Genomic DNA, 13,352 nt, shown 5'->3' with positions numbered 1-13,352 from the left:
CAACAGTCAGCGTTTAGTCTGCGCAGTCAGAAAGACAGTTTCTGTGAAGCCACTGATTCCATTAACAATGGCACTGTCGTGCATGTACGTGCGAGTGTGTGTCTAAGCGTGAGCTACAGAGTAGGCCTACACTTTTTCTTTTCTCATCACTGTCCAGATGTGAGAACACATATTGCGAATTCAATATACTTTCAAACGGTCAACTCTAGTCTGAAGGGCGGGCGTGAAACAAACTGCAAAGAGCGCATCCCCCCACTGAAATAAGTGTCTTTATAATGGGACTTTTAAAATCATCACCTGGAGAGTCCTTCAACGCAGGATTTACAAACAATTATCATGGCCAACCACACAAACTGTAATCCTCACAAAGGTTTGAACACAAAGCCTCCCAACACTCTTTGAAGCAACTGTGTTAATAGCATTTGAAGTTTTGTTCACTGCAAATGATTCATTCAATATTCAAAAAAGTATCTAAAATGAGACCTATTGTTGTACATATTCTCATATTTGACATTTGGAAAATAATTAATATTGAAACAAAATAAATGGAACAAAGAATGCAAGGTGACATGTTTTTTTGGGAAGGCATTTCTGCTGTAAACTTCCCTTTCCTCCTGAGGGTATCAGGTGACTGACTTTTACGAAACCAAATTAAGGCTTACTGATTATTATGATGGATTATACAGCACAGACAATTTACAAGTCCGTGGAAGTTTTTTTAATATTCTACAAGATAGATGGAAACAAACTCTAAAAAGGTGGCAAATAGGGCTGCCACCTCTTAGTCGATTAGTCGACTAATCGGTCGTTTTGGTCTTAGTCGACTAAGATTTCTTTAGTTGATAAGTCATTTTTTATGCTTATTCATGCTTAATTACTCATTTCCAAGAAACTTATGGGCACATTTCTGGTAAACACAAGATTTAAAGTGGTACTTTTGCAGGATTAATTGTGGAGAAACTCAGTTTTACAGATGGTTAATAAACTACATTTATATTGTGCTTTTCTAGTCTTAACCACCTCTCAAAGAGCACAGCTCTGTCGATTACATCAACTAATCGATTAATCGACAAAATCATATAAGTGTTAGTCGACTAAGAATTTCTTTAGTCGAGGACAGCCCTAGTGGCAAAACACTAGATACCTCCAGTTTGCTGACAGTGTACAGACACCACTGGGGACAGTGTGAAAAGAAAGGGACAACGTGGATGACGGGTACAAAACAAAAACACCAATATAGAGCTGGGCGATATGGAGAAAATCAAATAGCACAATATTTTTTACCAAATACCTCGATATCGATACCGCAACGATATTGTAGCACTGACTATTGGTGCTTTCACAAAATATTTACACAATGAGATTTTTGATAAATAATCATCAGTAATGTGGATATAATGACTAAGTGGGCAAAGGCAAATAATAGAACAGTTACAACAGTCTGGTAAGTTCAGAAAATGACATCACTTTACTGTAATGCAGCCTTTAAAACCAGGAAAAGACAACATTTATGCCATATTACAATATCCAAAATCTAAGACGATATCTAGTCTCATATCACGATATCGATATAATATCGATATATTGCCCAGCTCTACTCCAATATTATCTGTTTTCCATCACACTTCCCTCTCCACTACTTTACCATTTTATTTAACCTTCAGTAGCTGACGAGAAACCCTTAAACCCTTCTCTCGACATATTGCTTAAGCCCACCAGCTGCCAGTACTGATTTAGCTCGTCCATAACATCATTCATACTGGTAGGTGTGAGGTATTTAAACCTAACTTTACAATCATCTGCCTGTCTGTTAAAGCCATATGTGCACATGGAGAGGGAAAGAGGAGAGGCAGAAACAACTGTAATCCTGACTGGGGGAAATCCAAATAAGCTTCAATTAACATGAGACAACTATAATCTGTTTAACCAGCTTGATCAGCTGCAGTGGCTGGGTAAAAATGACAAATTCTGGTTTCTTGCTTGTTTTACTGATAACACATAGCTGTATGATTATTAACTGCATACTAAGTCCATGAGGGCTGCTGGCTGACGGTTTGGGAAAACAAACACCGGCAAAGAAGATTTCCGAGCTTCACACGGTTCCTTATGTCTATGTTGAAGGCATGTGGGAAATATAGGTGACAGTAACAGTTGTGTTTTGTGTGATCACAACTGGGGCCCTAAAAGCGCAGTCTTCGTTCACGCAGCACTCTTGTGATAGGTTGCAGATACTGTGGAATATAAATAAAAGTGCTGAACCAAAACCAAATGTGAACTGGCCACAAGTCACAAGACAGGTGTGAAAGTGAACACAAGAGCAGGAGGAAGTAATGTGAAGATGAAATCAAGATGGCCACAAACGTGTTAGTGATTGAAACGTGATCTGAGGAGCAAACAGTGGTGCACAGTGTGTATTTTCACAGGGCTGTGCTTTCTCCTCTGTACATGAGCTATGCAGCCATTGAAACATTCCTCAGCGGGATCACACTCATCATATGGTATGTCCTGTCCTTAACCTCACTGACACTGAACATCCCAGGTTTCTCCAAATGAACCTGGTGTGTATGAATTCCTGAGAGGCCTGACATGACAGTGTGCTCCAAGGCACAGCCTGCATGCATTCTGCCTGCTTGTCTCCACATTCATTTTGTGCTGATGAGTGGCAACCAACTTCCTGCATTAGGCAAAACCTCAAAAAGGTAAAAAAAAATAATAAAAAAAATAAAAAATAAAAAAAATAAAATCAAATAGGCGAAAGGCTTGTGCTGTTATATTCTGAACTCTGTAACAAGAAAGGATGAAATTAGAGCCATCTATCCATAAACCCAACACTAATTCCCCCCCAAGGCAATGGGCATCGCAGCAAAAAGATCATTCACAAAACTGATCTGTCTAGTTAAATAAGATTAGATCCAAGTTAAGTTAGAGCCATAGTGAATACGTCTAGATCACATTGTTGCTTGGGAATTAGCTGCAGATATACAGTGGTGCTCATAAGTTTATGAACCCATGCTAAAGTTGACTAAAAAGAGGAATAAACAAATCATCTTTTGGAAATTGATCTCAATGCCTTAATTAAAAGAAATAGGAAAAATCCAACCTTTAAGGACACCAATTTTCTTTGTGAATGAATAATGTATCCTAAATAAATAAATGTTCTTCCTTAAAATACAGGGGGCATAAGTAAGTACACCCCTATGTTAAATTCCCATAGAGGCAGGCAGATTTGTATTTTATTTTTAAAGGCCAGTTATTTCATGGATCCAGGATACTATGCATCCTGATAAAGCTCCCTTGGCCTTTGGAATTAAAATAGCCCCACATCATCACATCCCCTTCACCATACCTAGAGATTGGCATGGTTTTATTTCAGTTAGCCTAATAGTTGGTTTGATTTGCATTGAGAGATGATTTTATGGAAAGTACCCCATGCCAATCTCTAGGTTGTTGGTGTCTTTAAAAGTTGGAGTTTTCCTAATGTTTTTTAATTAAGGTATTAAGATCAATTCCAAAAGATGATTTTTTATTCCTCTTTTTAGTTAACTTTAGCATGGGTTCATAAACTTATGAGCACCACTGTAAATGGGCACAGCACACACATTTCACATTTTACAGCAAGTCAACTGTCACAAAGTAAGCAAATGATCATCATTTTCAATACTAAAGCAAGTCTGCTCTGATATTGAGATGTGTGTCAACACAGCACATAGGCTGTTCCATTCACAGCACTCCCTGTAGTGAAGGTTAGTTATTAGACAGAGGTGGATGTCGCAACTCGTGTGGACATCCGTTGTGCGGTTGTGATAACAAGTTCTGCCGGTTCTAACGATTCATTTCATACTACAGGAGTAGGCCAAGTGCTTCATAAACAGACCATGTTAAATCTGAGGGGGGGAAAGTATCTAAGAGAGAGAACTGTAATTCTGTGCTTTCAATTGAAGGAAATAGGCTATGTTAGGCAAGATTCATTAACGGGGGAAAAAATACGCTTTGTGTGTCTTCAGGGTTGTAATAAATAACATTCCAGGCAAGTTACGAGTTAAATTGTTGCCCTACTTGACACAGATGATTAATGTTTGGACTAAACTTCACCCACCTTCTCCTTGTTGTCGTGGTCCGGGGGAGGTGAAGTCGGTGATTTAACACTCCCTACAGCAACAGCTTGGGTGACTGTGACACCGCCGCCTGGAGCTGGGCTGCTCTTTTCGATTGTTTCCACCTTGATAAGTCGGTGTTTTGGTGACACATACTTGATATCCGGCGACCCCACAGTGTTCAGGCTCGAGCCAAATGAAATATTTCCACCTGGAGTGTACGGGTCCTCGAAGTCCAGTTCCTTCTGTAGTTTGTAAGCAGCGAGGATGTCCGGTTGAGCGGGGCTCGGGAAGGTGGCCCCGGAGCTTGTTTGTTGGTAGCCAGGCGCAACGGGCACACCGGTGTGACAATGTCTGTAGTCCGGTTTCGGAAGCGCCGGAGGGGTTGCTTTGGTAGTTTTGAATCCTAAGTGCTCCTTGAACCACTTGGCCATGCTGCCAGTGCATCGCTCTCAAGTCAATGAATGTAGTTTAGTTCCACCTTTCCTGCCAGCGGAGCCCGAGTCTGTTCGTCAAAGTGGGTTTCTCGGGTCACCCGCGGCCAGCCGACCGGTGTCGGAGCAAGTCGCACGAGGCTGTCGGTCCGGAGAGGAGTGCGCGAGCAGGGGAAGCGCGGCCACAGGCACTTTGTGATCTGCCCTGCCGCAACTCTGTCACTCACCGCTCGGCTGCTCTCCACGTCAGGTTTCCAGACTACGCAACATGGGAGCGCTTGTGCAAGTAGAACACACGCCCCCCACAACCTGCCCTCCCTACCTGAGAACATTCACTGCCACCTACCGGACTTCTAAAACCCCGCTGACAATACATTCACCGCTGCATGAATGTGTCTCTCCTTTTTTTTTTTTTAAACCCAAGCTCCGAGCCCATCTGATAAGGACTTTTGGTGTTAAATGCAAAAGGATGTAATAGGCTATATTTATTGACTGCTAGAGGTGAGGTGATGCCAATAGTGGAAGAATAAAAATGATTACAAGTTTTGCTCTAACATCCTGTCATTTTGCAAGTTTCTTATACGGTCCCTAACCCCAATCAAAATCATCGGGTATAGATCATTGTATTGTTATGTTGCATTTAAATACTAGTACAATTATTCCTTAAAATGGATTGGGATAAATAAAAAGAAAATCTTTGTTTATATTTCCTATTTCTCTCCAGTGTAAACTCTACAATATGTTTACAGAAATGTTCTCAGAAAAAGTAATAAACCTGTTTGCCTAAAAGCTCCTCAGGTCAACATTTTTTTTCTCAAGGGTAAAGTGTCCTATGCTCATTGTGCTCTCATGTCCAGATGGCCTCTGCAGACTGTTTTAATTGCAAATTGCATTGCAAATGACCAGTGGAGAGGGATGCTGGAGCCTAGATTAACTCTGGGCAATGTACAAGATAAGTTCATTACACCAATCCATGAGTAGCTGAGGTGAATTGTTCAAAGCAACAACACAAGTAAACAGTTCTCTCCAAGGTGTCTTTCAATCTCTTTGACGCAGAGGGTCATAGGTTCACATGCTTTACACTAATTGCCTTTGCAATCAAAGGACAGATGAAGAAAAATCCCATTTCCCTTCCCAGAGACACACTTCAGCAACAGTCTGCATTAACAGGAGTCATGGCTGCAGCACAGCGGCTTTTTATGAAGCAATATTTCTTTTTAATAACACCACACACACACACACTTTCGAGCAAGTCACAGTGTACAGATCAGAGTTTAACCCTGGCAGGCCCCTGGGAAAGACAACTCCATGCTCCAGAGCTCAAAACAAAATCTATTATTTCTGTCCTGAAATCCTGCCATCGCTGCACTTTGGGCGTGCAGAGAGAAATTTGACCAGTGTACTTTTCCTGCACTTTATATAGATAATTTCACCCCACAGCCTGGACATTAATCCATTTAACTAGTGCATTATACATAAAAAGCTTTAAAGGAAAAGAAAAAAACAAGCAAAACGGATTCAGATGGTCCTCAGTTTATTGCAGCACTGGTCGTTTTTGTTGCCAGCTCTGGGAAAAACAATCTCTCAGAACAAAAAGAGAAAGGCTTGTTCCAGTTTCCAGCTCACAATATACACACTGTAGGTGTAACCCCAGTGCTGCATTTACACATAGTATGTGATATAAATATTGCCGGTGCTGGAGAGTAATAGCCTGTCTCATGTTGTAGGTATTAAAGGATCTGTGGAGGCAGTAGCAGGTGTGTCATTTAGGTTGCCGAGCTTGACTCACATCACAGATCTGTTATTGCATTTCTACAATTGCCTTCACTAATTTCCTCCAGCTGCTGTCACTGACACCCTTTAAAATGCAAATCCTGTAATCCAGCACCTCATATAGTCTTTTAAATAGCCTACGCAGGCAGATTGCTTGCCAGGAGAAATTCATCTAGAAATGTATAGGATTTTGCTTAAGTTATCATAGCCTACTTAAAATGATGCGAGGGATGCAGAGATAAAAGACACTGAAAAACATTTAACAATAAATTGATACTTGATACAGGATTGACAGGTACACCAGCAGAAAGTGTTTCATGAATACCAAAATGTGTAGATGTCCCCCTTTCTACTCTGGTATTTAATGTAGAAAGTCATCAGTTATTGCAGCAGCCATTTGACACTATGAACTTGACTGTGAATTTGTCACATGCAACCTGTTAGCTGCTCTGGCTCCCAGCTGCATGGCTTAGTAAACTATAAACAACTAGTAGGTTGCAGATCCTGGACAAATCTTTCCATATGTGTGTCAGTGATAGGGATGCTGGCATGTATATTGTAATGTCATTTATAAAAAAGCATACCATTTTTTATTCAAGATGACAGCTTACGTTTGCTATAGGCAAATGTTAATGTCTTCAACAGTTGCTGCTTAGCTCAAACATTTGACATGGTGTGCAAGACATGTGACAAGTTTAGTTTGCTCTTAAAGTCTGTTGCTGTCACAGCAGAACCAGGTAGTGCCACGAGGGCTAAGACATCAGAGAAACAATTTATCAGAATATAACAACCCTATATGTTAGGGCTACTTTAGTAACATAAATGTCTTCTAACCAGAATTTGACCTACATTCCTCTCTTCAGTCCTCCTCTAAAGATCTATTTCTATTTTGACCCTCTATTTTGTTATATTACTATTGGTCAGTTTTGCCACACCACAATTTGGACCACTTTGTGCAGAATGTATCTGATTGTCAAAGTACTTCAGTAAAACAGTGTTCACGTGCTGTATTATTGCATTGCTACTGTGCCAGACTAGGGTAGAAGTGCCAACTGGAGTAAATGACAGCTTTCTTTGTAACATTAAAGTTTTTGTTCTTGTTTTGAAAACAGACGGATGGACCATTACACTGCTGATTGCTTAGGCTATAACTGTGTCAAAGGAAGCAGCTGAAATACTGTTTGTGAAAAAATGATGTGCAAGCAACTAAAGCTCTTTGTACAAATGGGTATGTTTATGTTTCTTTCCGAGAGTATCCAACAAAGCCCTAGATTGTAAAGCAATGATCAACTATGAAGAAAACGGTTTCAAATGGAACTACATTTAGTTGAAAAGTGTCTCAAATTACTTCTTTTAGCAAGGTCTTGTAAATCTTCAAAATGTGGTTTCAAACTGTGCTCTTTCTTACACATAAATTATTTATCCAAACATTTATACCATGTCTGGTAAACATACAGTATTGTGCACATTCTAGTGGTCTCCATGGAAACATGCTTAAGTGATTTAAGCAGCTGCTGGACATTTTAAGTCAAAGCTAGAAAAAATGTGTGCTTTGCATCAGATGCCCCCCCCACCACGCATTATTTGCTTCTCCTGACTGGAACATCTGTGAAGGTGTAACCGTCTCCAGTCTGTCAACAACTGTATCACCAAGGTCCTTAAGCAAGGAAATCAATATCTAATTGCTCAAGTAGACAGCATATGACTCCGGTTGCTTTGTGACGTTCCCACTGTGAATTTACTGTGGGGAATAGTACGAACATAAGGTGAGAGCAGTGCTGATAAACAGGAAACACACTCAACAAAACTTCCTGAATTAATGAAGGCTAAATGGAGAATCATATATTAATATTAATAAATCAGTCAGGCCAATGTAGAAAAGAAGCAACATTTCTAAATACCTTTCAGCAGCCAGTTATCTTACCTGTTATATGGCACATACTGATCATTACAAAGATGTCTGTAAGTACCACGTTAATTACACTCCAGGTAAAAGAAACTAGCTTTTATAATCAAGCATACACACATCCAGTCTAATGTCTGATGACTTAAAACCCCTCATTAACCTGTCTTCTATTTGTTATGTACAGCTCCAACTTGTGATTAAGAGGGTATTAAAAAAAAAAAAAAGGCTCTTTTAGCATTTACTTTGATCAGCCAGTCACTCTATTTCATTAAAGGTGTGTGCATGACTGATCAGACACAAAGTGTACACTTGCATCACACAAGCACAAGCACGCAAGCAAACAGAGGAAGTGGATATAAAATTGATCTGCATGGTATCAAGACAACGCAGACACAGTAGAGGTTAGATCACTATGTAATATTAGTCCTCACTAACAAAGTCATGTTACCCTGTGGTGCTCCATCTTTTGAGTTTAAGCCTGTGTGTGGATCAACCCTCCCCATTTCTTCAGTCTGACTGTGCAGCTTTGTTTGCTCTCAAATGCCTTTCAATCAAAGTGCAGACGGGGATCTTAAAAGCTAGCTCCTTTAGCTTCTCATCCAGCAACTATGTGGCTGTCACCTTTGCTTGTTCCAGAGAGCCTTGCCACTACAGAGATGAAATGAAATAGTAATGGGCGCCTCTGCTGTGAAGGAGGACAAGGACAGATTACTAATCTGATTTATGTGTGTGGTCTCCCCATCTGCCCGGATGCAGGTGTGCATAGATATGAGCTAAACATACATTCACTGTTTTATTACGGACTTTGATGGTGACAGTGGAAACAGGTGCAGTATATTGCAGTGTAGTGAAGCTTGACCTCTGTCTCGTGGAGCTCTGTGTGTGTCTTCTCCCTTAAGTGGTAGTTCTATTTGGCCATGGAATTCGTTAAAATAACCCTACTTGAACAACTTATGCCTCACTGACAGTCAGTGGAGGAAGAAGTATAATAGCATCATAATAGTATAATATAATTCATTATTATATTATATAATAGCAAGTATTAGCTGTAAAATGTACTTATTATGTCCACTTTCAAAGTGTTATTAAATTACTGGAAGAAGTTTGTTTATTTTGTTATTTTATTTGGGAATCAATCATATTGACACTAGTATTCTGAGAACAATTAGTATCAATAGTAGTTGTACTTCAGGTTTTGATCCACCCACCCCTATAGCAGAGCTACTAGCTGTGTTTGTCCCCAGCAGAGGAGGAAACATTTTGTACTTTCATTGGTTAGATGGCTTTAGCACTAATTTATGTGTGGAAAGAGACATTTCATTATGTATTCCTAGGATCATACCATTCTTGTTCATAGTGTCCAATCATACTCTGCCCTTCTTGTCCTAACACGCATTACTGCATGCAGCTCAGTTGATAATGTATTATATTCAAACTCTGCAGGTTGTGGTGATTAATAATATTACAGTGCTTGTCTGAACTTTCATGTGTATAGCCCGAAAACGTCCTCTATATATGACATCAACAACTTTGTGAGATTTTTCTGCTGCTGGTTTGCATACTCAGTATGAGTATGAGCTGTTGCAACCCGAAATCACTTGGATAGTTACTTTTTGATTGATGTCAGACCTATAGCATAGATCCAGGCTTAGATGACCTATTTTTTTAATGGAATAATTCAAGGAATTTCTCTGGTCCTCCTAAAAGATCATTCCTCACACTCTTGCACAATTCATGAAATTCTGCTATTGCAGGGTAAACAGTGTATGTGCAGACTGGCTCAGTGAGGGAAATAGATGTAATTTCATGTGTTTGATGTTGGCTGAGTGTGACCCTTTCTCAGAGGCAGCTTCTCTCCCTTTTGGGAGCCCAGCCTCCGGGCTGTCCTCTGATCCAATCATGTTTCACTGGACTCTCCCTCTTGTATGCTTTTTGCAGATCTAACAGCATGTAACAGTAAAACTTGTAGCCTTGTCAATTATTTAGGGGATGCGTCTCTGAATCCTCCTAAATATTTTCTGCTGTTCTTAGTTTAATAATTCTTCTGTCACTCTCTAGTGGAAGCCTTACAATTTGTTGGCATGAGAAGCACTCCAGTCGACATCTTACCTTTTGAACCCAGTTAAGTATGTCACCCAGTTTGATAGAATCCACACTGTCAAACCGTGCAAATAAGGATTTACTGGGATCCGAGTGTGTAGTTTGAATGCTTAAGATGCTGCGAACCCTTGCTGAACATGAAATGATAGGGCACACATGAAATGCTGATGTACAATTTCTAAAGATGACCAACATAAATCAGTAACAATATGCACAAAATAAATTAGTAACATATTAGAAACACTTCTACAGATGAAATGAAGGACTCTTCAACTTTTGCTTTCTGTGTTGAAATGGTATTCTTGAACAAGACTCTTTGTGGGTATAAGTGTATTCTGTGTGACTGTGATGGATCAGAGCAGCATGTTTCACAAGCCTGCCTCTTCACTCAGTGTGACACAGTCAATGGCCTCTGACGAATGAAAATTTACTGATAGCACTCTCTCCTCACTGTCCCTTTATAATACACTGCAGGTATGCAACGCCATATTTAGACACCATATGTGTTGTCAATGGATAGTGCTACTGTGAGGTGAAAACCTTGCCAGTCCAATTTTGTTATTTAAAAAAAATGTAATTGTCATTATAGGGTCATTAAGTCTTTTTAAAATTAATCATATAGTTTGAAAACGTTATGCTTTATACTGAGGTTGTTTTTTGTTTGTTTATATAAAGTGTAATATTTCTAAAATGCAAAATTTTCACCCAGTATGGATAATCAGCTACATATCTTGTTTTTTTCCCCTCACTCTCCCGCATCAACAAAATGATTATTATGTCGGTCAGGCTTCACCTTGAATACGATTTCATTATTCCAAAGCACAATCACCAAAGTGAGAATTGCCAACAGTTAAACTCATATTGATTGCCTTGCTGGAGGGTAGAGTGATTGGATGCACCCCACCCCCCCCAACCCCCACCCCCACCCCCCCCCTACCCATCACACCTATCCTCATTTTCTTTTTCATTTTAATTTCTAATGTATTTCTCAGACGAGGAAGGTCTCCAGTTGTGCAGGTAAACTGTGGCTGGTGTACGATAAGGTGAATTTGGCAATCTTAAAAGCTGGTCTCATAGCAACCTATTAGTGGCAGTCTCATGGCTGATAGTGAAACAGGCTCCCAGGGCTCTGGGCATATACTGTAGAGGGGGGAATTAGCTTAATGGCAGAGCTGCAGAGAACTGTAAAGAGCTGTAGAGAGTCTCTGGGGTTCTCACTGAAATACTCTACAATTTTGGGGGACTGTAAAAGCTGAGAGATGTTACCCTGCGGCTTCTTGCGTTACTGCTATTGTCATGCTAATGCCCCAGCAATGACTGGCTGTGAATGTGTCATAACCAACCAACAGGCTGATTGGGGTTTCCATGTCATGTCAGAGCCAAAATGAATGATGAGTGTGTGCTCAAGTCTTGACTGACATCTTTTCACCCTAATGGCTGCCTCTTTTATTTTTTCCCCTGTGTGGTCAGTGAACAGCTCTTAACAGAGCATTCAACAGTGAAGGCAATATGTGCCCCTTCCCTGCTCTCCTCACACAGATGTAGGCTTCCAGGAAACAACTGAAGACAAAGAACATTGATGGGCCTGCTTGGTAATTAATTGTCAAACTGATACTCAGTACTGTGTTTCAGCGTGTGTGGTTAAGTACTACACCAGGAGCTATTTCCATAATGAAAATATCAAGGCTGCAGTTGGCCATGGTCCTCCATAGCTAACATTTTGTGTAATAATAGATATCTTTCACGCATCAGTTTCCAAATACATTTAAAAAGTAATTTTTACCATTATATAATACTATTTTTTATATTGTGTGCAACAGATGACACTTAACACCTCCTGAATTATAAAGTTTGGTAAATTAGGATAGTGATGATAATGATACGTATTACTAGCTTCTTTCATATAAGTTAACTTCATATGTGATTGTCTGAGTGGCCACTGTGATTGGATTAATTATATATTGATCTGTGACTTGTGTTGTTTTAATGTGGTGGTTGGCTTGCTCCCCTGAATCTTTAGTATATCAATAACTAGTTTGTCTTGTAATTGCATATTGATTCAGCAAATTCAACGTGGCTGTTAGTGTAACTTTTTTTGTTTGTTGGTAAATTCCCTTTTAGACAGAACAAATCCCTGCAGCCTGATACAATCTTCATTTTCTTTTTAGAGGTGTATGAAAACATTTACTCACCATCCAGGTGCATAATTACTATCATTAGCATATCTTTGGAATTTGTCGAGCACTGGGATACACGGGCAGTATACCGTTTACACGCGAAAACAATGCCTGAGTTGTGGAGATGCAGCTGCTGAAAGAATCTGCTGCGAGATTTCACATGCCACTAAACATGAACATCCAGCATTCTTGAGTACCTCTCTAACACCTTCCCAGACAAATTAGACACAGCTCAGTAGCACTCAATGGGCTTCACCCCTGGGAAATTATTACAAGACAATGGGCTTCTCATCTTTGTTTTACGTTCTGAGGGAGAATATGGGTAGAGTGAGAGAAAAAAGAGTTTTGAGACTTCCCCTTTAAAACTGAGACTGGCAGTATTCGACAATCACAGAGCTGTGAATGATAAGTAATTTCCTCACGGGTTTGTCAATGCGCAGGAGCAGATTCCTGAGACTCCATAGAAGTGGTGTTTTCAGAGGGATGATTACATCCTAAAGATGATGGATGTGTGCTGGGGTAATGTGGGAGACAGGAGGATGTCCAGGCTGCTTAATGGCTGATGACTTGCCACTGGCAGCCATAACCACAGCCTCATTACACACATAGCACAAGCTAAACCCTTCCTGTGGCATGAACAGTAGACAGGTGATCTCAATAGTCTTGCTCAATTAAGCATCAGGATTCACACCCCTGTCCTTTTAGGTGGGAGTCTGTTAAAGACTTGCAAACTATAAATGAGGATATCATAAAAAGAAGTGCCTAGAATCAGTTGCGAAGGCTGCAGCTAACCTCGCTCTCTGAGGTGCATGGGCAAAGAAGATGAATTTCCCTCTTGGGAAATGTCAAAATGATGTAATGATATTCA

The 13,352-nt window shown here is 40.1% G+C and overlaps 1 protein-coding gene across 5 annotated transcripts in view; it reads right to left on the bottom strand.

Moving 5' to 3' along the window:
* zgc:158464 (uncharacterized protein LOC791139 homolog) overlaps positions 1–4,899 on the bottom strand; it is a 102,628-nt gene extending 97,729 nt beyond the window's left edge. For 2 of the 5 annotated variants that reach the window (XM_035999308.1, XM_035999310.1), the window contains exon 1: positions 4,097–4,899. In XM_035999308.1, coding sequence (XP_035855201.1) covers positions 4,097–4,528 — 432 coding nt within the window. In that variant the 5' untranslated portion in view covers positions 4,529–4,899. The remainder of the gene's footprint in view (positions 1–4,096) is intronic. The other 3 variants (XM_035999309.1, XM_035999311.1, XM_035999312.1) reach the window with 3 other exon arrangements.
* Between the last annotated feature and the right edge of the window lie 8,453 nt (positions 4,900–13,352).

Source organism: Sander lucioperca, chromosome 3, assembly GCF_008315115.2.
Source record: "Sander lucioperca isolate FBNREF2018 chromosome 3, SLUC_FBN_1.2, whole genome shotgun sequence".
Classification (NCBI taxonomy): Eukaryota; Metazoa; Chordata; class Actinopteri; order Perciformes; family Percidae; genus Sander; species Sander lucioperca.
This window is presented reverse-complemented; position numbering and strand designations above follow the sequence as displayed.